The 25,520-nt window shown below is 38.8% G+C and overlaps 1 protein-coding gene and 1 pseudogene across 2 annotated transcripts in view; one reads left to right on the plus strand and one right to left on the minus strand.

Moving 5' to 3' along the window:
• Positions 1–1,318: 1,318 nt before the first annotated feature.
• Positions 1,319–4,498, minus strand: LOC132113269 (prostaglandin reductase 2-like; annotated as a pseudogene).
• A 1,401-nt stretch (positions 4,499–5,899) lies between these two features.
• The window catches only part of LOC132112931 (mitotic deacetylase-associated SANT domain protein-like), a 29,270-nt gene continuing 9,649 nt past the window's right edge, over positions 5,900–25,520 (plus strand). The window contains exons 1-6 of one of the 2 annotated variants that reach the window (XM_059520694.1): positions 5,900–6,022; positions 15,541–17,394; positions 19,203–19,511; positions 21,947–22,304; positions 22,988–23,054; positions 25,307–25,449. In XM_059520694.1, the coding sequence (XP_059376677.1) occupies positions 15,904–17,394; positions 19,203–19,511; positions 21,947–22,304; positions 22,988–23,054; positions 25,307–25,449 (2,368 nt within the window). In that variant the 5' untranslated portion in view covers positions 5,900–6,022; positions 15,541–15,903. Of the gene's footprint in view, positions 6,023–10,256; positions 10,614–15,540; positions 17,395–19,202; positions 19,512–21,946; positions 22,305–22,987; positions 23,055–25,306; positions 25,450–25,520 lie in introns of those variants that run through there. The other variant, XM_059520693.1, reaches the window with a different exon arrangement.

The following is a 25,520-nucleotide window of genomic DNA, read 5'->3' on the forward strand; positions in this document are numbered from 1 at the left end:
CACAACTCTGTTAAATGTTTATTAGGGAAATGTTGTGTAGCAGCTCTTTTATAGTTGGTGTTTCACAGTTGCAGACCACACAAACACAATGGCCATCGGTTAGTTTGAAAAGCGGCTCTGTGTTGCCATTGAGGTCTGCCTTTTTTGCCCTCATAATCCACTTGACAGATGACAGAAAGAGCTGTGACAAGAGTTTCTGGTGGATTCACTGACATTCCCATTGTCTCTCAGGAAAGTAAAGACTTGAACAATAGACTGCTCTAGTTTGTCTTTCAATGCCCTGAATGTTATTTTTTTTAAAAAGAGTTTTGTTGCCATTTTAAGGTGCATAACAGTGAGAATGAACCTTTTTAGAAGATTCCACATTTACTCTCTATGTTAATCTAGATTTGTGGTGAACCAATAGGACTTTGAATGTTTGATGATGAAATATCTGCTTATATGTGATTTGGTTTGAATTACTGTATTTCTTTTTTTCATTATGTTATAGTATGCATCCACATTGATATTGTAATGTATATTCCTTCCAGCTGTTCTGCACTGTTTTATGGGCATTCTGGGTTTCTCTGGGTCACGTGGCTTTTGTAGTTCATGCCGGAAAGTGCTGTTCACATTTGTTTTGTGGAAGGCACAAAATAGTTTCTTTTCAGTGAATAATGAATACATATTTACTTGGAATTGAATCAGAATTCTATTTTAACAATTGGTTTCTCCACAAAATACGGCCAAAATAGATTCTTTATTCTGTTTTACACCTGACAATGTTGCTTTCCAACATGAAATTACCTCAATTTATATTTGCCATGTTGCTGCAACTCTGAATCATCTTTTATTGAAATTTATATTGTTTTTTTTATGTACAACAAATTAAAGGGGTTTCATATTGTGACATATTTTGTTGTTGCCTTTTTTTCCTTTGACACAGAAATGACTTGCAGGAATAAATTACATTTTTAAATATTTTTAAAAAATGGAAACAGTTATTTTAAATCATAAAGATTTTTGATCAAATAAATGCTTCCTTGGTGAACATAAGGGACTTCCCCAAATACTTGTGAACAAACTATATATGTGCATTTTCAGTGTCAAACCTCAAATGGTGCTTGAAACTATATATATTACCAAAAACTGACAGTAAATTTATTTTAAAATTAACACTTAGAGCAAGGCAAACATCATTACATTACACATTTTAATTTAAATGTTGGGTGAATTATTTCCTATAATTTTATTTTTTAACATGTTAGCTGATGCCTTTAGTTACCTTTCGGTTACCAGTCCAGATTTATAATGACTGCATCAGATGCAGATGTTTGACTCAGTCTGAAATTTTGACAACTTGTTTACTGATATTGCCTCTGGTCATCATGGAGCAGAACGCCTCTGAAATATGCATAGTGCATTCATGCATTAAAATAAACACAGTTCATGCAATATGCATGCAAAGTACACTTCAATACAAAAGAAAATAACAATAATAAACTCACACTTCCCATGTTTTCTATACCACTTACAACAGTTTCCAACACCTGTAAAATTAAGAGGAGAAATACAATGTACAAAAGGTTTATGTCATCTTTCATATGAGGAAACATGACTGGGGTAGATTTACCTTTATCTGGCCCGTCTTTAACCAGCGGCTGAGCTGCACAATACCTTCTTCATGCTTCTCCATGTAGTTCAACACAACAAACCTCTCCCTGTGAACATATTGTATTGCTTGCAAGTTGGTAATATGATACCATGTATACAATCAACAAAGTATGTTTGTAACCAGTATGTAACCACCGGGATTCATCTGCACAGGGAGAGTATTGCACGTGAACACAAATGACCCACAGAAACTGACATAAACACTGAGGGCAGGACATACTGTACCTGTGATATAACAGCATCGCTGATGGGACCCCCTACGTTGTCAAAGTATACATCAATGCCAGTGGGGCAGTGCTCCCTCAGCGCTGAGCTGATATCTCATTTTTTGTAGTTTATCCCTGCTGTAAAACCCAGCTCTGTTACCAAGGCCTGGCATTTCTGGTCAGAGCCGCAAATCCCCACGACTCTCTCACAACCATCCAGTCTGCCGATCTTAAACCACACAGAGCAAAATTCAAATCACGCATGGCACACTGAATATCTGATATAATATCATATAATATAATAAATACTTATAAGTATAATACAAAATTATGTACGGATTAATGTAGACATTCATTTTTTTAGTCATTCCGAATTATTTTCAAAATATGACACAATAAATAAATAAAGTTTTTTTTTCAATGTTAACTTACTTTTTAGTATTTGGTATTTTTATTATATTTATTTATATTTTATACAAAAAATCATGAAAAAATTAACAAAATATTATTATGTTCATGGGAGTCGCACCAGACACCATTTTTTTTATCTGTTTTATCATATGATGTCGGATTTTACAGGATCTGACTGATTATTAACTTTGACATACAGTACAGTCATGCAGGGGTCCTGTCTATGATATCATTTCATATTTTAGGTTGTTTTGTCATGTTGATAGCACCAAATGACTTTGATTGCTACACAAAATATTTTTGCTATTTTAACTGTTTCATTTTTTTCTGAGTAATAATAAATTTAATTATTTAATGAGTTCTCTGTTCTTTATTATTGAATCAGTTGTATTACCATGATAATTTTCACTTTATGCCCCCCCCCCCCAAAAAAAAAAAGAAATTACATATACATATATATGTATGTACATATAATTGATTGATTGATTTATTTGGTCACACTTTATTTTAAGTTTAAGTTTTAAGTTTTAAGTTTATTTTATTTTATTTTCGCTATTAACAAACCATTACATTACATTTACATTTATTCATTTAGCAGACGCTTTTATCCAAAGCGACTTACAGATGAGGACAGTGGAAGCAATCAAAAACAACAAAAAAAGCAATGATATATAAGTGCTATAACAAGTCTCAGTTAGGTTAACACAGTACACGTAGCATGGGATTTTAAATAATATAATAAAAAAAAATTTAAAAAAAAGAAAAAGAAAAAAAGAAAACCGATAGAATAAAAAAAGAATAGAGCAAGCTAGTGTTAGGGATCTTTTCACACACACACACACACACATACAATTGCATAATTAATGAAAGGTAGTTAGATTTTTTTAAAGAATAGAATTAGAATAGTGAGTGTTAAAGTTAGAGGGTCAAATAAAGATGGAAGAGATGGGTTTTAAGCCGATTCTTGAAGATGGCTAAGGACTCAGCTGTCCGGACTGAGTTGGGGAGGTCATTCCACCAGGAGGGAACATTTAATTTAAAAGTCCGTAAAAGTGACTTTGTGCTTCTTTGGGATGGCACAATCAAGCGACATTCACTTGCAGAATGCAAGCTTCTAGAGGGCACATAAGTCTGAAGTAACAAATTTAGGTAAATGGGTGCAGAGCCAGTGGTAGTTTTGTAGGAAAACATCAATGCCTTGAATTTTATGCGAGCAGCTATTGGAAGCCAGTGCAAATTGATAAACAGAGGTGTGACGTGTATTCTTTTTGGCTCATTAAAAATTTATCTTGCTGCCGCGTTCTGAATTAATTGTAAAGGTTTGATAGAATTGGCTGGAAGACCTGCCAAAAGAGGGCATTGCAATAGTCCAGCCTGGACAGAACAAGAGCTTGAACAAGGAGTTGTGAAGCATGTTTCGAAAGAAAGGGCTTGATCTTCTTGATGTTGAATAAAGCAAATCTGCAGGATCGGACAGTTTTAGCAATGTGGTCTGAGAAAGTCAGCTGATCATCAATCATAACTCCAAGGCTTCTAGCTGTTTTTGAAGAAGTTATGGTTGATGTGCCTAACTTGATGGTGAAATTGTGATGAAACGATGGGTTTGCTGGAATCACAAGAAGTTCTGTCTTGGCAAGGTTGAGATGAAGGTGACGGTCCATCATCCAGGAAGAAATGTCTGTTAGACAAGCTGAGATGCGAATAGCTACCGTCAGATCATCAGGATGGAATGAGATGTAGAGTTGAGTGTCATCAGCATAGCAGTGGTATGAAAAGCCATGTTTCTGAATGACAGAACCTAATGATGCCATGTAGACAGAGAAGAGAAGTGGTCCAAGAACTGAGCCCTGAGGCACCCCAGTAGTTGGATGTTGTGACTTGGACACCTCACCTCTCCAAGATACCATCTCCTGCTGGCTTCCTGGAGTCACATGACCTTTTTCTCTCACACCTAAAAGAGCAGTGAGTCAAATCATGCCCAGCGCTCATAGAACATATGACAGGTGACCATCGACCATCTCTGGGTCAACCTGCGAGAACCAGTACACCACACATCCACAAACCTGAAGACTATGACCAACCTTGCCAAAATGAGCACTGTACCTTTTGGAAAAGGCTGCCATCCATCACACTGTAGGTTTGCCAAGGCCAGTTGAATGAGGTGACAGTAGTGCCCAGATAATGCCTGACTTGCTGGCCTCAACTACACCAAATCGACCTCCATTCATCCACACACTCCCCTAATCTCCATGGCAACATTCATCTCCAGCATCATCGTTCATGCGACAGTGCTGCACTGAGTTTGGTGTTAATATTGTTTCATGCATGAGTAAATGAGTTAATGCACGGTGGTATATTGATTACAGGTTGAGTTTTCATGAAGGAAATGTTCACCATATGAATATAGTAAACTATACTATATTTCCCACATGAAATGAATGCATTTCGTGAAGTTCCTTTATGATACCTCAATAACAAACACCTGGTTGAGCGCGTAACACAACTCTTTTTACATTTAACATTTTCCCTTCTTCTACTACTTAATGTTTTTTTTATCAAATAATTCGTGTAGTTATTTATAATGCAAAGCTCAAAAAGTTTGCATGCAGCGACTCCTTCCTGAAATAATCATATTTGATTGGCTGCATGAGCTTTAAATATCTGTTCGCATATGTTGTGTTGATGGGAATTCAGACCCCCGAATCGGTTCATTTGAACAGTTAATTTAGAAGAACCAGTTCTTTTTATTACTAAATGCACATTAACATTTAAAAACATTTAAAAACATAATAACAATAATAAACAGACTCACTGTAATTTCGTGTTAGTTCCAAATTAGTTCTAAAATCGAATTATAAAACGGATAGTTCCGGTCCTTGATTCTGATTGGTTGAGCCATGTTCTTAGCTGTTTTAAATTAATCTATAAACATACACCTTTGTTTACTTCTGTGTGTTGCTTGGGAACCACTTTGTTGGAACCACAGCCTGTTTCTGAGGAACTACATTGTTCGGTGGAAGAATTATGTTTTTATTAATATCATTACACTTTATTTGCTCTGTTTTATTCTGTGAACTAATGTGAACTCTTAACTAGTGTGAAACCTTACTACGTATATGGAATAACCGTTTTATAAAAGCAATAAGCCCCGTGAATTTATAACAGCCAAGTGGTTTCCACTGTTGTGAGTTAAGTTTAAACAATCCTAGAAAACCATAGAATTCATTCCACGTTTTTGCTAGTTTTATTAAAATGATATGAGTCGAAGTTGACTCGAGATCGAGAACCTCTCGGACTGATTCAGTTCGATTCACAAACGAATCGTTCAGAAGGTTCTTTGACAAAGTTCGACTGATCCCTAAACGATTCACAAGAATGATTCGGGCATAACGTGTGTCCTTTACCTTGTACACTAGTGCGAATCTTTACCATGTGATTTCATATGGGATCGTTTAACAAATGTATTTTAATAGTAATCGCTTTTTAGCACACATTACTTTAGGATGATGAGTTGTATATATTTAAATGTAATCGTAAACTTGCCACAACGTTCACTAAAGGTGTCTCCTGAATTAAATGTGCAAGAGAAAAATTACATCACTGTGGAATTTGCAGCGGGTGGCGCTCTTGCTACGAACGAGGAAGTGACGCTACGATACATGAAAAGGCTTAAAGTTTTTTCTCCCTTTTTTTATTGAAAGCAACGCGAAAAAGATCTGGATCGCTGGAGCTACGTCGCAGATGTTTTAGAGGTAATGTAATGCGCAATGACTCCTTTCCAACTAGATCCAGTTTGAATCCACTCGTAAAGCATAGATTTATGATGAGTTTCTGCAGGACGTCGAAAGCAGTCCTTGTTCTTCTGGAGAATGAATTCGTTTGGGTGGTTCCGTACTTTTGACAGAAACAGTTAGATGCGTCTCTGTCAGTGTTGCGAGTGGCGAACTGTTTCATGTAAACACATTCATGCAGGAACACAGCAAGCGCTGCAGCTACACGTGAGCAACAGAAAGTGCTTTTTAGACGAACAGTTGTGTTGCAACAAATGTCTAACGATTTCTTCTCTCGTTAGTAAATACAAGTGTTCCCTTGAAATCAGTGACCGTGTTAGTAGCGCTGTACCTGCATTATGATGATGGATCATGTTACTGTTGTGCAACATTTGGTGGTGTTGCAACAACTGTGTCATATAAACTTGTGTCAGCCTCCCCCCTAAGCCATCACAGTGCAGTGCAGGGGTGCAAAAAAATATGTTTTGTTCTTCAAGTTTGATTTCTGGGTGGGAATCATGCGTGCGTTGTAACTATTAAATAGGCATGCATTTACGCGCACATCTGCATTTTATGATTAAGAATGCAAGAAGGCTGCATGCAATATGCACCTACTTACAGTAATGTCTGAGAATTATATTTTACACACGCGAATAGCATTCAAGGTATCAGATTGTTTACTGAGGCTGGTACAGCACATGCCATACACTGTGAATGGCTGGCCGCATGTCTGGTGGCTTTGCACTTTATTTTAAGGCACAGCAGAGAGAGAGAGTGACACGATGAGGCCTATGGGTGTCTCTTCACTCACGACAGCACATGCTCGACCATGTCCGTGCTGCTGAGCCTCTGCACGCATGCACAAATGCTCCCAGTTCTAGGCGTGATTAGTGTTACACAGAGTTCAGAAGTATCTCAAATACTGATGAAATAGGAGTCTGTCTTACAGCAGTTGCCTCGTCACTGCGCACTCTATCATAATCATATGTTCACAATGTTCCCTTGTAATATTGATAGCAATCCTATCAGTGAGAATGGATTTAGAGTAGGGCTGGACGATTATGGCCTAAAATCAAAACCTCGATTAATTGAAGATTTTACCTCGATTACGATTAATGAACGATTATTTTGTTTCGGTTTTGTTTGTTTTTTTGCCCTCATAGTTCACTGACAATGTTTGTACTGTAAATATAATTGACTATCAGTAGTTATTTTATCTATGTAAGTAACATTTCTTACTGGGGTTGGGTATCGTTTGAATTTTATCGATTCCTATTCTTATCGATTCCTAGCTTCGATTCCAATAAGATAAAAAATCTGATATAAAAAATTAAGTCAAACATTTAGATGTCAAACATTTTTACAAAGCATTCTGTTGCAGCTGAATAACATGAGCAAAAAAAAAAACATGAGCAGCAGCCTACAAAACACTGCAAGAGGAATTTTGCCTGTGATTAAAATCATAGCAAAAACAACTAGATTAATATAAATTTCAAATATTAAAGTGTTAAAGACAAGTAATAAGATAGGTCAATAATAAGAAAGGAACAAACAAATCAATTAGCAATATCATAAATAAATACAACTAAACTAAATTTCAGGTACAGAAACTGTAATTAAAAGTTTAAAAACACTGCATAGTTTTTTTTATAAACAAAATAAAGGATAATCAAGTAAAGTTATTAAATATATTCACAAATATATTCGCTACTCTCTGTTGCCGCGCTTGTGCTTCATGTGCGCTGCACACAAACATGCTATAATAAGTTTTGAGATTCTAAGCTACTTTAGTGATAAATCACAGGACAGCGCTGACAACTAGTTTCTGCGTTCCTCTGTGCACGCAATCTTCATAGCTACTGTTTATATGACTGTTCGTGCCACAATGCAGCTGCGCGAACATGGTAGCTCGATATAATAATACACATCCATTCATCTAATCGCTTGAATGTCCAAACCATAAAACAAATACAACTGACAAAGTTTAGTGAAGACGCAAGGCTCACCGCTCACGCGCCATCAGTATGTGTTGAACCGGCGTTCACCTCCGTGTTTTGCTTTTATGCCACTGACTGGAGAGTGGAGTCACGTGGCTACACACGCTAGTATGCTTTTAAGGGGGAAGTGTTAACAGGATTAAAAAACCGAAATAACTGACATGGGAAAATTACGTCGGTTAGAGGTTATGAATTTCGGTTTTGATTATTTTTCGATTAATCGTCCAGCCCTAATTGAGAGTGTGAGAGACTTTCTAGTTGTAAGGTTACATTCCGTATGGGAGAGTGGTGAGTGTTGACTGTTGTAACACTCTTTTTTTTCCAAGATTCTGAAATAATATTATTTTATTTGTCTGCTACATGTTAAAGTAGTTTAGGAATGCACAATTTAAACTGTGTAAATTAGTGTCAGGTACAAAGAGTTATGTTACAACCCACCTCACTAGTGAGCGTAGCAACCTGGACATTGAAGTGTTATGCATGATTTCTGCATAACACTTCAATTTCTGTTCATTTTGAATATTTTATTTTAAAATTTGATTTCAAAGCTGGAAACAGGCCAGTGAAACCTTTTCACATATCCGTTTTTTTTAAGAAGTGGAAGTTACCATAGTTAGGTAAACATCTATGGTGGTAAACAGAAACTAGAACACATTTTTTTTTTCATTCACTTTTTTTTCAGTACCTAAAGAAAAATCCATGATTGCATCGCTCGGGGAAGTCGTGGTCTAGTGGTTAGTGAGTTTGACTCCTAACCCCTAAGGTTGTGGGTTCGAGTCTCGGTCCATCAATACCTTGAGCAAGTCCCAACTGCTCCCCAGGCGCTGCAGCATAAATGGCTGCCCATTGCTTTGTGTGTGTTCACTGCTGTGTGTGTGCACTTAGGATGGGTTAAATGAAGAGCACAAATTTTGAGTATGGGTCACCATACTTGGCTGAATGTCATGTCACTTTCGCATTTCTATGACTTCACAGGGGGGGGGGGGTTGACGGTGCTGATAGCACCCTCAGTTCAAATCAGCAGACAATCAAAGGTGTTTCAATTTGAATCCAATCACCGGAGCAACACAAATCATCTTATGATAACAAAGTGTAGACCGGATGTAATGCAAATAAGAGATTCATTGTGCAGTGTAGAGACCTTCGTTGATTATAACGAAACTGTGAGATCGCAGTGAACTAGGATGAGAGACAGCTTTTTAGTAATTATAAAGGGAGTGCTCTTTGCGCCGTAGCAATGGGTGGCAAAAAAATACAAAATAAAATTATTTATATAAATATATATACACACACACACATATATATATATATATATATATATATATATATATATATTGACACCCTCACTAATTTAATAAGCAGCCTCAGTAATTTGATTCTGGAGCCGAGCCTGAGAGAGAAAAATGTCAAATTTGCCTTTGCACTCTCGGCCATCATAGTAGAAACATTCACGCAGCAGTGTTAACTAGCTTTCTGTAATTTAATGACAAAATATAATGTTAGAACCATTAAATTAATAAAAAATGAAAAATCATCATAACAGTCCATCAAAAAAAAAAAAACTAAAACATTGTGCTTGCAAGTCTGTGTTAGTCACTCTCACATGTATCCAGTAGAAGTGCACAGGATAGTGTTGCAACCCCTGCCACCTGCTCAGACATGATATTTCTAGTTCTTAAAAATTTAGATGAAAAGCTAATGCAGATGTTGTATGTCAAATTCAACTGCTGATTCAGACGACAATGATCACACATTAAAATACACATACTTGTCCTATATCTTGTGTATTTTAACATGATCTATATTGTCAAATCAGGAGAGTGTTGGTCATAGTGATTAGACCTCTGTAGCTCATTTCTTATTGGTTAAACTGTGTTAGTGTTACAACACACTTTGTGTTACACCACTCCCTGGTTTCCAATCCAAACAACCACACAGTTTAGCCCTTTTTTATTTTTATTTTGTTGTGATTAACACAATAACTGCCATGTCTGAATTGCTGGTTTTCAGTTTGAGCCTCATCTTTTTGCTCACTGACCACACATTTCTAATAAGTTCATTCACTGGATCCGGTGGGGATGTTTGGTACAAGCCATGATATTAAGAATGTTTCCCAGTGACGGAATTTCCCGCATGGCCCTTGCATTTGCAGTCATTTACAGCGCCCCGCATGGAAGGGGAAATGCCTTATATGGTAGCGGAAGTGGGTGTGGCCAACGGGACAGTAAGGGATCACAAGACTTCAGCTGAAAGAGAATGTGTTGTTTCATACTTCATGTACGAGTGAACTACACTCTTTGGGCGTTTTGATTCGCATGCGCGTGCAATAATAACGAAATCGCGTGCAATTGTTTTGAAAAACGCCACGCCATTTTGTCAAAGAAGCCCTCCATTTCCATTTCTCAGTGGTTACGTTTGCACAATGATCTACCTCTTGACTTGAATATTACTGGAGTGAGGTCAGCATTGCATGACTCAATCGTGGATAAGCATGCAGTCATTTCTCTACTATTGCATTGGACACTGCAGTTGTTCTTAGGGCGACCTGGAAACAAACGTAGAAGACAACAAGCACGGTAAGGATGCTTTTTAAACTCTTAATATTAAATGTTTAGGACTGTTCAGCAAATCGAAATCATGTAGTGGATATCATTATTAAGTTATAGGAGAATATTAGTCGAATTCGTACGTGCGTTACGTGTGGCTCTTACTCCATACTGAAAGCATGAAACTAACTTGCGCACAAATTACATTCATCGAGAGTTGACAACTAGGAAGAGAACGAATGGGGGGCTTGTCATATACCACGTTTATTATCTTGCTGCTCAAGCATGCTTCATAGGGTGTATTGTTGTCTCACTTTGTTGCAGACTGCAGTGTGACACGGAATTAGTGACTGGATAATCCCTTTTCTGCAACAAAGAACTTCTGGTAAATAGCGCTGAGCTGGCTTCCCTGAGAAGTGGGGTCCAGGGAGGGCACCCAGTATGCAAACACTCTGTCTGTGTCTCAAAATATAATGAGCTGTTTACCCAGACAGCTTTTTGAGGGGCTTGAATGCGCTTTTCGAACATTCGAACGCAACGCGTCCGTCCTGCGTCGCGTAAATAAAACGCGTTGAAGTTAAAGGGATAGTAGCACAAAATGAGAGCTCTGTCGTTTATTTACACGCATGTTGTTCCAAACCCGTACGGTTTGCTTATTTATGGCATACAAAACAAGATGTTAGTCAGTCTCAGTCACTATTCACTTTTTGCACAAAACGAAAGTGGCTGTCACGAATGGCTGTCATTCTGTTCAACATCTCCTTTTCCACGGAACAATTATAGTCATACAGGGTTGGAACAACACGAGAGTGAGTAAATGATGACCTCATTTTAATTCCTGGGTTAAATTGTAATTTAAAAGTAGATAAACTCTGTAAAACTAGATTAAATAGAGACCCCGTTCTGTGTCTACGCCCCTAAAATGCTGTATAGTGAAGCAGCAGACTAGGTCTTGAGCCACTAGCTTTCTCTCTGAGGGGAATTTTTGCTCATACCGCAGCACTTGAGGCTCTTCTTCATTCTTTGTGATTTAAATTAAGGACTAGGTACGATTAGGTAACCGTACTTGACGTTACAAGCTTATTAAACACGTTTTCTTGTCAGCTTTTATAACCGTGCGTTGCTGTGTCTTATGTTGTTTTGCCAATGTAATGACATTTATGTTTCATCAGTACGCCATGCGCTGGATTACGCCAAAAAAAAAAAAAAGTGATGCACTGAAATGTGTTGGGTAAGCTTAACCTGCAATATGGTCCTCGCACTTTAAGAGGACCCTGGTTTGGTTGATGCAACTGTTGTTTACATCCCCGCGCAGTTCACAACCCTGAATATACTGCAGCTTTAAATGGCTGCTTTGAGTACGCAGTATGTATACACTTTACCCTATGTTGATTTCACAGTATTTGTTATGTGAGTTGGCCAAACGTAATGTATTTGAATGATTGTTTATTTTAAACATTAAGAATGCTCAGTTATATCGTATGTATATATATATATATATATATATATATATATATATACAACCCGAATTCCGGAAAAGTTGGGACGTTTTTTAAATTTTAATAAAATGAAAACTAAAAGACTTTCAAATCACATGAGCCAATATTTTATTCACAATAGAGCATAGATAACATAGCAAATGTTTAAACTGAGAAAGTTTACAATTTTATGCACAAAATGAGCTCATTTCAATTTTGATTTCTGCTACAGGTCTCAAAATAGTTGGGACGGGGCATGTTTACCATGGTGTAGCATCTCCTTTTCTTTTCAAAACAGTTTGAAGACGTCTGGGCATTGAGGCTATGAGTTGCTGGAGTTTTGCTGTTGGAATTTGGTCCCATTCTTGCCTTATATAGATTTCCAGCTGCTGAAGAGTTCGTGGTCGTCTTTGACGTATTTTTCGTTTAATGATGCGCCAAATGTTCTCTATAGGTGAAAGATCTGGACTGCAGGCAGGCCAGGTTAGCACCCGGACTCTTCTACGACGAAGCCATGCTGTTGTTATAGCTGCAGTATGTGGTTTTGCATTGTCCTGCTGAAATAAACAAGGCCTTCCCTGAAATAGACGTTGTTTGGAGGGAAGCATATGTTGCTCTAAAACCTTTATATACCTTTCAGCATTCACAGAGCCTTCCAAAACATGCAAGCTGCCCATACCATATGCACTTATGCACCCCCATACCATCAGAGATGCTGGCTTTTGAACTGAACGCTGATAACATGCTGGAAGGTCTCCCTCCTCTTTAGCCCGGAGGACACGGCGTCCATGATTTCCAACAAGAATGTCAAATTTGGACTCGTCTGACCATAAAACACTATTCCACTTTGAAATAGTCCATTTTAAATGAGCCTTGGCCCACAGGACACGACGGCGCTTCTGGACCATGTTCACATATGGCTTCCTTTTGGCATGATAGAGCTTTAGTTGGCATCTGCTGATGGCACGGCGGATTGTGTTTACCGACAGTGGTTTCTGAAAGTATTCCTGGGCCCATTTAGTAATGTCATTGACACAATCATGCCGATGAGTGATGCAGTGTCGTCTGAGAGCCCGAAGACCACGGGCATCCAATAAAGGTCTCCGGCCTTGTCCCTTACGCACAGAGATTTCTCCAGTCTCTCTGAATCTTTTGATGATGTTATGCACTGTAGATGATGAGATTTGCAAAGCCTTTGCAATTTGACGTTGAGGAACATTGTTTTTAAAGTTTTCCACAATTTTTTTACGCAGTCTTTCACAGATTGGAGAGCCTCTGCCCATCTTTACTTCTGAGAGAATGTTCTGATGTTCTATTGTGAATAAAATATTGGCTCATGTGATTTGAAATTCCTTTAGTTTTCATTTTATTAAAATTTAAAAAACGTCCCAACTTTTCCGGAATTCGGGTTGTATATATATATATATATATATATATATTTTTTTTTTAACTTGAAGTTGGTTAATGTACATTTCCGTATAATCATGCAAAAAAAAACTGTATTTTTTTAGAATATCTTTTGAATCCTTCTTTTAGTTGTTTTAATAAAAACACCTTGTGTAAGAATGGCTGTTATGTATTTATTATGAAATTTAGCTAGTGATATATATGCTATAAGCAGACATCCCAACCTGCAAAAAGTCATTTCAGGGAGGTACCCCCCCCCCCCCCCCCCCCCAAAAAAAAGGAAGGAAATACATCTGAGCTGTAGTCACCTTCTCAGTGAGACTTTGCTGAATGGGAGAACTGAGATATATTGGAGCAGCCTTCCCTGCGCTTAGCCTCCCTAACATGTTGTGGTCCCTAACAGATAAAAAAGCATAAAATATTATTTCTATAAGCTATAGGCCTATGTAATTATTCGTTAATTATGTTTAAATATGTAGATTACTTTTACTATTTATATAATCTGCTTATACAATTTATGTAAACTGCTTTTATTTATTTTCCATTGCAACTTTAAACAGGTCTAAGGAGTTTGTTGTTTTCATGTAGCCTTGGCAACTAGCATGAATAATATGCAGATGAAATTAAACTTGTCAACTCACCTCAACATGCCTTTTGCAATCATATAACCCGCCATGGGCAATGCTTGAGCAAGACTGTCATTATGTTTGACACCTATAAGACAGGGGTACACTTTCGTGTAGTCTGCCGTAAAATGTGTCTTATACTTTTTTTGTTTTGTGGCACTCTCCCTCTGCCATGGTGCTCCTGTTTCTAGATAGACATAACTGATTAACTTTGTTCGGGAGAAGAAATAAAAGCCCGCCCACACTGACAATTGATTGGTTGATTTGCAGAAACAGGCCAATCAGGATGCTCTCTGTCTTACATGCGCTTCGCACACACGCACATTAGCACACACACACATGCAAGGTCTCTCGCTCCCTCTCCCTCTCTGCCGTGCGTGCGCTACACGGTTTGAAACACAGTATCTGTTTCGCATGCGCGCTTTGGCTCGCTCGGTCTAGATTCTGGGAGATTTTGACTAACTTGCGGGTCTCAGGGAGCCGCTTTCAATATGAGGGAGACTCCCAGAACTTCCGGGAGACTTGGGATGTCTGTATAAGTAATACAAAACACCTTTAGAAGGATTCAGGTGCACAAAGTTTAGACTTCAGTGCTATTTTATATTAAGCATAGAGCAAAAATGGTCGGTGTAATAGAGCAAAAAGCCATGTGAGATGTGCACTACTGTGATTTTAGCACAGGTAATCAGTGTTAGTAAAAGCAGAAACGCTAATGTACATTAAATAATTAAAGGACAATAAACCATTATTAAATATAGATCACAAAAGAAATATGTTAAATCATCAGGTAGAGTGCTTCGACCTTATAAGTGTAGGTTATGATTTGCTGGCCTTGCAGGAAGATTTATACTTCTTTAAATAAACCAAATGCAAGCCCTCCATGATTTATGAGAGGAGGGTATAGCTGATTAGTGATAGACTTTTATTGATTTTGATGTTAATATTTGGATGCTGATATGAGCTATGAGGGGAATTACCTTTAAACAATCTCATTGTGAAACTAGGCTAGTACAATTTCACACTCTCTGTGGGATTGTGTGTGCAACTGTACATCTCTTCTCATCTTACTCACTTTCCCTGATGCCCTCTCTGCTCACAATCTAGAAACATTATTTGCGGTAGTGTGCACATTTCCCCCCTACTCACACGTAGCATTTTCACATATGTGTCATCTTGGTTTGTTGGTTGCTAAGATTAGTCTTTTACTTTCTATGCATACTGAACAGATTACCTGCAGTTTGTTCAACATTGTTTTATTATGTGCACTAAACTGCTAATGTCACAGTTCCCCCAACCCTTTACAATCCACCTTTCCCTTTCAAATTCTTTTCTCTAGGGTTCTATTCATGAAATTGCTGAAATGGCTATTTCAATGAACCCCCACTAAGCCCCACTTCAACTGACTCTGAAGGCTAACCATAATATTTGTCATCACTTTCTTCTTAGGTTGTCTTCAATGAATGAGCAATAAGTTAACCTAAAGACTTCTCAACCCAGCTTGACATCCCATAAGTGGAAGAGTTGGCATTGAAGAAAAAAGCAAATGGACATGTTTGAGCTATATCATGTTTGAGCTATATCGTACTGAAACTACTATTTCTGAACAGGAGATGCTGCAGTGTTTTCTTTTAAAGCTTGCCTGCATTCCTACCATGCTGAGTAGGTTTGGATGACCATTAACTGTCATTAAACCAATCAAGGGTTCTTTGTCAAGGGCAATACTCTAAGACGCTTCATTAAAACTTTGTGTGGTTTGGGAATTTGAACTCTTGTCTCCTTAACCTCCCGCTCCACCACTCCCCAGAATTCATGAAAGTCATGAGTTTGCCACCTCAACAGAAACCAAACACAAAAAGAACGGGCAAGCGCATCACTTTCTTTAACGATCAGGGTGTGGCGATGAAAGAGGCCTCTCAGCATACAGAGCCCTACTATGGGATTGGGGTCCCTCCCTCAGGGCCAGGCCATAATGAGAGTGGAGGTGTGGAAAGCTTGAATACAGAAGCACCACATGCTTACCTCAATTCTGTCATTTTCAGCCCAGAGAAGAGTGATCAAAGCCGTGGGCACTACCAACAGATGATGCCCATGAAGTGGTCACACCAAGACCCACCTTTGCAGCCCCAACAGCGACCAAACAATTGGTCACAGGGTATGACTGCTTGGTCCCAGAACTTTGGCCCTTACTTGGGGGCACAGGCTACTTTTGCAAAGCAGATGCATGAGGGCATGTCAGTACAGCAACAGCAGCAGCAGCAGCAACCTGAGCCTTCGACTGTTAGGGCAACTGAAAAACAAGTGGCTAACATAAGTGGAGATAACTTTAGGGATACGACCAAACCTGGCCGGGGCATGGACTGGGAACAGCAGCAGGCCTTTCAGCAAACACAAAAGCCTGGAATGTTAAATCAGCAGCAGCATGGACAGTCCAACCCTGGGAATTCAGTGCTGCAACCCTTTCAGTTAGCTTTCGGACAGCCCAAGCAGAACTTGGTAGCGGGATACTATCAGGTAGTTCAGGGCAATCGGACCTTGCCAAATTTGAATTACAGTACACAAACAAATTCCCAACTACAGCAGCAACTTCAGCAAAAGGAGCAACAGCAAAAGTTGCAGCTGCAAATAATGTACCATCAGCGGCAACAGCAGATGCGACAACAGGTGCAACAGCAGCAGCAGCCGGTACTTCAGCATCAAAAACAGCCACAACAGATATCACAATCACAGTTGCAGCAACAAGCACAGCAGTTAAAACATACTCCGCAACAGCAACCGCCACAACAACATATGCCACAGATTCAACTGCAACAAGACTTGGTGCAGCAGCAACAAAAATCTGAGCAGCCTGTTCAGAACCAGCATGTATTGGAAAATTACTCTGATGGCCAGCAGCCATATGCTTCTTCACTTGATCAGCCTCAGCCCTCATTACCAGGACAGTCCCAAGAGACAACTGATCCCTCGTCAACTCAGACTCACGACTCCGTTCCTCAGCCTCCTTCCACTGCTCCCCAGCAATCCATCGAGACCCAACAGCCTGGGCCCCGGAGATCACGTCGGCTTTCAAAAGAGGGTGGAGGCCCTGCCTCGGATAACCCATTTGTCATGCCGACTGATCTCCACACCCAAGGCTCTCAGAATGGTGCTTCTGAGAACAGTGCAGTGCAAGACATCTGGGCCGCTCCAACAGGTGTAATCCAGAGCACACGACGTAAGAGGAGGGTGTCGCAAGAGGTCAACCTGGAAACCTTGGCTCAGAAGGCTTCGGAAAGGGAATCTCTTCCCTCACGTAGTACCAAGGTAAGACAACTGCCAGTTAAACAGTCAAAAATGTTGGAGAAATTAAAATGCGTTGTGGTTTTGCCAATTCATTGTTATGATGGAAATTTGGACTGTGACTTAAGGATGACAAATTACCCAAGGGTAGTTTGATGTCATTATCTGCTTAAAGCTGTGCAGTGAGGATGCATTACTTGTTTCAAATGCATACAGGTTCTGCAGGTTTCTCAGTTTATAGGGGAGTGTAAAGTTAGTAATGGCACCGAGTGTCACCGTTAGGTCACATGATCTCTTGAGCCAAAAAAAGGCTTTTTCATACCTCTATCTCCTGATGGACTCCACATACAAATACCAGCATGTGCATCCCACCCTCAGCCCACTGGCCCTCCTGAGGATGCCTAAACACTGACGTACATAAAGAGCTGCATTTTCTTTTGTCGAATTCCAGAAGCACATCTCTGTGTATAACTAATTTTGATTTTGCAGTGTCACTGAGTCACTTCTATTTTAGAATGGGAGATTAAGAGATTTCATCCTCTTTCAGTAGATGTTGCTTATATGGACTAGTGTTAATTGCTTGGTTTGTTCATTCTTTTACTGCGCACAGAGAATTAGTTCAATTAGCAGTCAAATTTAACGAGGGGATCTAAGTGTTTCTGGGCCACGCTATTTAGTTCACTCTGCTTTTCCTTGTTCTTCCTTTGAAAAGGACAGCAGCACTCCCTTAAGACATCCAACGGCTGATAACAAAGAAAGGGTGTGTGTGTACATATATATTGTTGATCTGTGGCCTAGATAACGTACAGAACAGAAAGAATGGTCCAGTAAAAAGCAAATCTCAGGTCAGCTGATTCAAGTTTCTCAAAAGGAGTAGGTACCATAAGTCAGTAAGTTTTATTTATATTTTTTTTTTGGTTGGTCTCGGGTGTCACTTTATGCCTCTAAACCTCCCCTGAAAAACAGCTCTTGCTCAATGGTGAGTGAGCTGCAAGGGCTTCATGTGCTAAGCTGAATACCTTAGAAGTGCCAGCAAGGCCGGAGTTCAGATAAGACAAGCCACATCCTCAGGGATTTCTAGATTTTCATGCAACTTCCAGTTAGACACATGGTAGTATTGACGCATGTTGCATTGCATTTTTCCAAAACATGTCAATGAATTTTCAGTAGTTTATTTTTTTATTTGCCCTCATCATTCTTTGCTAAGAGTTAGCAATAAGGAGAAACAGGAATCGCTCTCACAATAAGGGAAACATGGGTTTGGTGCTCCTCCCAATTTTCTGACTCAAAGATCTTTGTGATTTTTTTTTTTTTTTTCTTTATTTTTTTTTTTTTTAAATGAAGTTTCGAAATTTGCAAGCATTGTGAAATTGCTAAGAGTGCCACTGTTGTATCGTTTTTTTTTTAAGTTCCTGGAGAAGTGTGAATGCAGTTCAGTAAACCTAACATAGAAGGAACTCGTTCTCTAATCATTAACATACCCACAGGAGAGTCTGGTTATATGGAGGTATTGTCTTATGCTGGCATGCCATTGTTATTCACTTGTGACATATCTATGCATCCTCATGCAGTCTGTTGCTGTTCTGCAGGGCAAAATGTTTCTTCCTGGAGCAGAAATGAGGTCACAGTTGATTCATTAAGATGTTTTTGAAAATAGTCTTGAGCTAACCTCATTTCCTGTACTAATATATCTTTATCAGCTCTTAAACACTCTCTTGTTTCTTTCATGCATATAAATTATGTCTACAGAGCAGAGGGAGGATGCACTCCGCTGAGATTTAGGACTTTCGTTGAACCATTAATTTGACTGTGTTAATCATGTGTGTTTTCAGCAAGAGCCACACAGGCCCTGGAGCCCCCCTGTTGCCCCAACAGGTCCAGGTCGAGGGGCCGCTGAGGTGGATCAGGTGAGTGCCAAGCGTCCCAGAGATGACGGCCTCATGCCATTGGTCATTCCAGTCTCTGTGCCAGTGAAGCAGACTGAATCCTTGTCCCCGGATCATGAGAAAGCCTCCCTCTCAGCTAGTTGGCCTTCACGGCCTTTGAGCACCCATGACATGAGCTGCTCTGATTACAAGACTTCCGTGATTGTCACTCGACGACGTTCATTGAGGAACTCTCTGTCTGAGAGCACAGGCCAGGTGAGTTCACAAATCTTATCAAAACATTAAAGGGGTCATGAACTGCCTTTTATCAGTTCTCTGAGGTCCAGTTATAACGTTATCAAGATTTTAACATCAAAAACCATAATTTAGAAGATTTAGGTAATTTTCTATCCTGTTTTGAATTTGAATAGGCGTGGCGGATTGTAAACTCTGAAGTAAACGCTCACTGCTATGATTGGCTAACATTTGTGTATGTTTGACAGCCTACATAATTCATAATTCACATTAACTGCTGTGATTTAGGTTAAAACCAAGCGGCAACCTCTGGCTGTCTCTCGTGAAGCCCATACAGAAGTGACTTAAACTGTAATTTGTCAACTGGCCACTGGAGGCAGGCTGCAAAAGGGAGTCAATCCCTTAGACTCCCCATGTTAAAATGCAGAAATTTACAGAAGAAAAAAACATGTTTACAGCCTGTTTCAAAAAATTATTTTGGTCTATATAGCTAATTTTGCCCTTCATGACAACTGTGAAGGGGTGAATTTTTGTATAAGTCATCTCATCTGTTTAAATTATATTAAGCCTTAAAACTGCATAATTAAGAGGGTGGCCACTTGAGTGACAGGTGGATTGCCGCTGCTGTCCCCACCATCGAGCTAGGTGGGCGTTGTTTCCGCAACCAGCTCCTGCCTTTCTGCCAATTTTCGATTATCCGGGAGTGATGCGCTGACAAGATGGCAACGGCCGTCTCCGCCTACTTTTGGCTTTGAAAAAACTCTCTTCGGAAAACTATGGGTGATGTCATAGACACTGCGTCCATGTTTTTATACAGTCTATGGTTAAAACACATAAATAAATATTCGGTTCATATTAGGGCTGGGCAAAAAAAAAAATTCCGGTTAATCTTTTTTTTTTTTTTTTTTCAATGTTTAAAAACTATAAACTGCGAATCTGTCTTTTCTGGTATTAATTTAAGCAATCATTTAACAAAAGATCTGATTAACGTGAATCTTATCTTTAGTCTTCTCCACTAGATGATTCTTATTTACCTTGTGTGATGTTACAACGGAAAGCCTGTCATTCATTCAGTGCTTGGAAATCATGGTGGAAATATAAATAAAAATACTACAAATCTGCAGAAGCATTTGACATCACTTATACGGCAAAATGATTTTGCCATTGAATGAATGGTGGATAGGGCAGATGCACTGTTTTGTTTACTACTTGCATATGGATGTGTGCAATGTTTTCAGCCACTGCCACTGCTGATATGAACACACCGATATAATCTCCAGCTGCTCTGAGAGTCACTTCATTTGCATTTTACCGTTTAAATTGACTACCGTCAAATCACATACATAACAGCTGCAAGTTCTTCAAGGCAGCCTATCAAAATAAAAGTTTGGTTTAACTTGAAGAAACTGTGACAGAAATATATATCTATTGCGCAGCCATAAGACTCTGAAGCAACAGCATTACTATTGCTAATAATTATTAATAAAACTTTATTTTTAAAGGAAAAATCAAATTTGTTTTATTTTTTATTTTAACAGCAAACCTCTTTTGTGCAACACTTTGTTTGCCAAAAAATGTTTCATTTTCAATTGATTAGAATAATTTAAATGTATATTTTATGCCTTCATTTGACTACCAGAAAAATTAAGAAAAACATTTCATAGGGTCCTGTTTTTAGACTTACGAGAAAGTTCTGAGTTCGGAAACTTACAGGAAGTTTTAATGGTACAGTGACCTCCTTATATGTCAAAAGATAAAGGGAATTTTGGATTCTCAGGTCATGTCCCCTTTAAATATACCTCTGTATGCCCATGATCTCTCTCTCTCTCTCTCTCTCTCTCTCTCTCTGTCTTTGACTACTTGTATATTTCATCCCCTTCTGTTAAAACCTAGATTAAAATTCTCCAATAATCCGCAAATTTCTGCCGACCCCCCTGTCTGTTCTCTACACCCTAATCCAACCTTCCCCCACCCCATTTCACTACCACATTTATGAGATCTGACAAGACTCACCAAGATCATCCAGATTGCATATGGTGTATGTTAGCGCTGCACGATTATGACAAAAATCAAAATTTTCGATTATTGCCTTGAAATTGTAATTGCGATTACTAATTACGATTATCACAATTTACATTGAATGATGTTTATACCATTGTTTGATGCAACTGCATGCCGTATTTTTATATGAAAATAAACAAGCTGAAAACGCTCTAACTGAAAAACCTTTAGTGCTTTTCAGTATTAAGCCTACATATTAAGTATACATAGGATTGGTTTCTTCTTTAAATTATAAAAAAGATCTTAAGTGTGCAGAATAACATGTGGATTTTTTTGTGGCATCCATAATTGTAATCGCAATTAGAAATACATTTTTTTGTGCAGCCCTAGTATATGTATTTTAGAGGGGTTTTTGCACTACCTGGCTTGCCAACATCTAGTTTTATTTTTTACAGAATGGTGGAGCAGAGAGTGGAAGTGAAGCTGACGGCAAATCGGCCAAAGCCAAACGACGTCCTCGCCCAGAACCGCTCTTTATACCCCCACCCAAACTCGGAACTTTCATTGCCCCACCAGTCTACTCCACTATCACACCTTACCAGAGCCACTTACGTTCACCTGTCCGATTGATGGACAACCCCCTCAACATGCCGCCTTACACTCCCCCGCCAATCCTCAGCCCAGTTCGAGAGGGTTCGGGTCTTTACTTTTCCACCTTCCTGTCAGCCGCCGCTGCAGCCGCCGCAGCGAATAATCAGGGGCTGCCCCCGCCTGCCACTCCAAAATCTGCCACCCGTAGCCTCCTGCGCTCCAGTGAGTTCGTTTTACTCTCTACAAAGAGCATTGATAAAATAAGTAAAATACAACCTTGAATAGAATTCTGGTTTAGATTCATTGTTTAGAATTGAATGACTTAAACTGACAACCAAAAACCTAAACTTAAGTACTGTTCCAAAACCTAGTAGGTTGCCTAGCCAGCTACCTTATAAAACAGTGTCCTAACTTTAATACAATCTCAAAAGGAACTCCATGTGCATCACACATGTAGCACTCCACATCTAACTTGATGAACAGTTGATTCCAATAATGCTAAACTAAAGACTTGATATTCTAATAACTCAGTAATGGATTGAGTTTTCAAGGACATATTCTCTGAAAATCTGTCCACCTTCTTATGTTCATTTTGTCTCCTAAGCTCCTCCTAATGCGTGCTAGGGCTGCCTGATTAGCAAAGGAGACATGCTATGCTGCCTTAGAATTTGCTACCCAAAATATTAAGGAAAATGAAGTAGAATGAGCTGCCTACTGTTTGTAACAGCTTAAAGTGCTGTAAGTAGGTACCTCATTAGGCTTTGGAACAGACTTAGTATACCTAAGGTATATGGATACATGTAATTAGACATAATTGATGTGCATATCATGACTCGGAGGACATATAATAAGAAACACTGTTTACTTTGCATCTAAGTACAGTCCTTTTGTTTGTATATGTCCAGACAGCAGTGATATAACTCCTCCAGTTCTCTCTGCTATGAGTGAGGCTACACCTGTCAGTATTGAGCCGTAAGTACATAAACTATTCAAATAACACCCCCACATATTATGCTTCACAAGATTCCTTAATTAGCTTACGCTTCTGGCTGAAAGATCACTTACTTTACTTGGTTAACCTTGCCTTTTTTATTTTGCTACTTTCTTACTAGGTTTCATTAAGCTGGCTGAAAGTCAGTTGTCAGAATAGCTGTTTCCTCACATATATTAGACAATACTCAATGGAGCAGCCCAGAAATCACTTTATTTTCTGGACAGAGCTGCAGCTTTACACAGCATAAATGTTGACGATGTGAAAGCACAATGTGAGCCTGCTGTTGAAGATTCTGCTGATTCATTTACACTGCTAATGCATGTTGTGTAAACAGGCCTTACAGTGCTGTTATGTTGCTTTTACTTGATTGTAAGTTGTAGACTGCTGACTGCAGATGCAAAATTCATGCATTTAGCTTGTATGTTAACAGTGGAGCTGGTTGGGGAGCTGTTATGTCATGCACAAGTGGAGCTGGTAGTATGTTTAAGGGAAATGACATCTCAGTGGGTTTCTTGGTTCATACATGGGGTATTTCTGAGCTCTGTTTTCAAGAACCGAGTAGGTGGGGGATGGTGGTAGAAACAGAGGGAATTATGGGATATCTTCTATGACTGATACCAGCTGGTTTATCTAATGGTCAGGTTGAAATTCTTTCTCTCTTACATACACAGCGAATGGCTGCAGATCCCTTCATTTTGGAGTTGGCCATTGCACCATGAAAGCACATCCTGGAACAAAATAATAAAACACAATCTGTCTTGCCTTATCCCCAGATCTTGGCAGTCAGATACTGGAACATTTGGCTTTGGGAACATGGGGTGTTAATTCTATGCAAATACCCATGGTCAAAATCTACTCTTGTGTATGCGAGTGTGAGTTTAAAAAAAAAAAAAAAAAAGGAGCTGACAATGAGATGAGCAATAAATGAATTGAAAGGGCAGTCTGAAACAACTTTAATTGTCCTTAAATTGTTCTGATTAATGAACAAGACACCTTTTAAAAACAACACAAACTACCTGTGGACTGACCTGAAGTGGAATTTCTCATTACATAGACATGTTTCAGTAGCAGCACTGAGTTTGAACCACAAATATTCTCCTTTAGCCAGCAGTTCTTGTGACCCCTGTCCATAAAGGCTTTTGGAGATTTTTCTCAAATAATGCTCATTAGGTTTTGCACAAACTTCATGTTAATCTTTTACTCAAATTGTTAAAAGGATAGTTTACCTAAAAATGAAAATTCTTTTATTAATAACTTGCCCTCGTGTTATTCCAAACCCGTAAGAAGTTCGTTCATCTTCAGAACACAAATTAAGATGTTTTTGAGGAAATCCAAGAGCTTTCTGTCCCTCCCATAGACAGCAACAGTTCTATAACGTTCAAGACCTAGAAAGGTAGTAAGTACAATGTTGAAATAGTCCATGTGACATCAGTGATTCAACCGAAATTTTCTGAAGCTACGAGAATACTTTTTTTGTACAAAAAGACAAAATAACTTTATGAAACAATTTATTCTCTTCCGTGTTATTTTTTGACACGCATTCACTAAAGTACCATGACAAAGGTGTTTTTTTTTTTTTTTTTGCATTTCTTTGTGCACAAAAATGTATTCCATAGTTTCATGAAATTTAAGGTTGAACCATTTATGCCACACTATTTTAACAATGTCCTTAATACCTTTCTGGGTCTTGAACATGTCAGTTGTGTTGCTGTCTATGCAGGGTTAGAAACTCTCAGACTTTATTAAAAATATCTTAATTTTTGGTTGCGAAGATAAAAAAAAAAAAGGTCTACGGGTTTGGAACAACTTGAGGGTGGGTAATTAAAGGGATAGTTCACCCAAAAATTTACATTTTTGTCACTCTCATGTCGTTCCAAACGTGTATGAGTTTCTTTCTTATGTTGAACATAAGATATATTGAAGAATGCTGGTAATCAAACAGTTGATGGGACCCATTGACTTCCATAGTATTTCTTTCCCCATTATGGAAGTCATTGGGGACCAACAGCTGTTTGGTTACCAGCATTCTTCTTTTAGAAGTTCTAAAAGAACTTTAAGCTACTAATATAATAAATTCAAATAAATATATATTTGATTAAAAAGTATCAACGTATGAATGAAAGTATTTAAAAAGATACAATTATTTTTGCTAGTGGCCTGATGCGTTTGGACGAATCATTTAGTTTAGATTGCTACAGCAACCTATTTATGTTCTCTCTCTCTCTCGCAGTCGGATAAACATTGGATTGCGGTATCAGGCGGAGGTCCCGGAGCTGAGAGAGCGCTGGGCAGCGCAGCACGACCTACACAAGGCTGAACTGGTGTGGGCACCACTGCCTGACCTGGAGGCCAACACTGAGCAAAAGCAAAGAGGTTTACAACTTACACAATACCGCATTAACTTCTCTCTTTTTGAATTCATTAAACTGAATGAAAGGAAATTG

The sequence above is a fragment of the Carassius carassius genome, chromosome 32, assembly GCF_963082965.1.
Source record: "Carassius carassius chromosome 32, fCarCar2.1, whole genome shotgun sequence".
Lineage (NCBI taxonomy): Eukaryota > Metazoa > Chordata > Actinopteri > Cypriniformes > Cyprinidae > Carassius > Carassius carassius.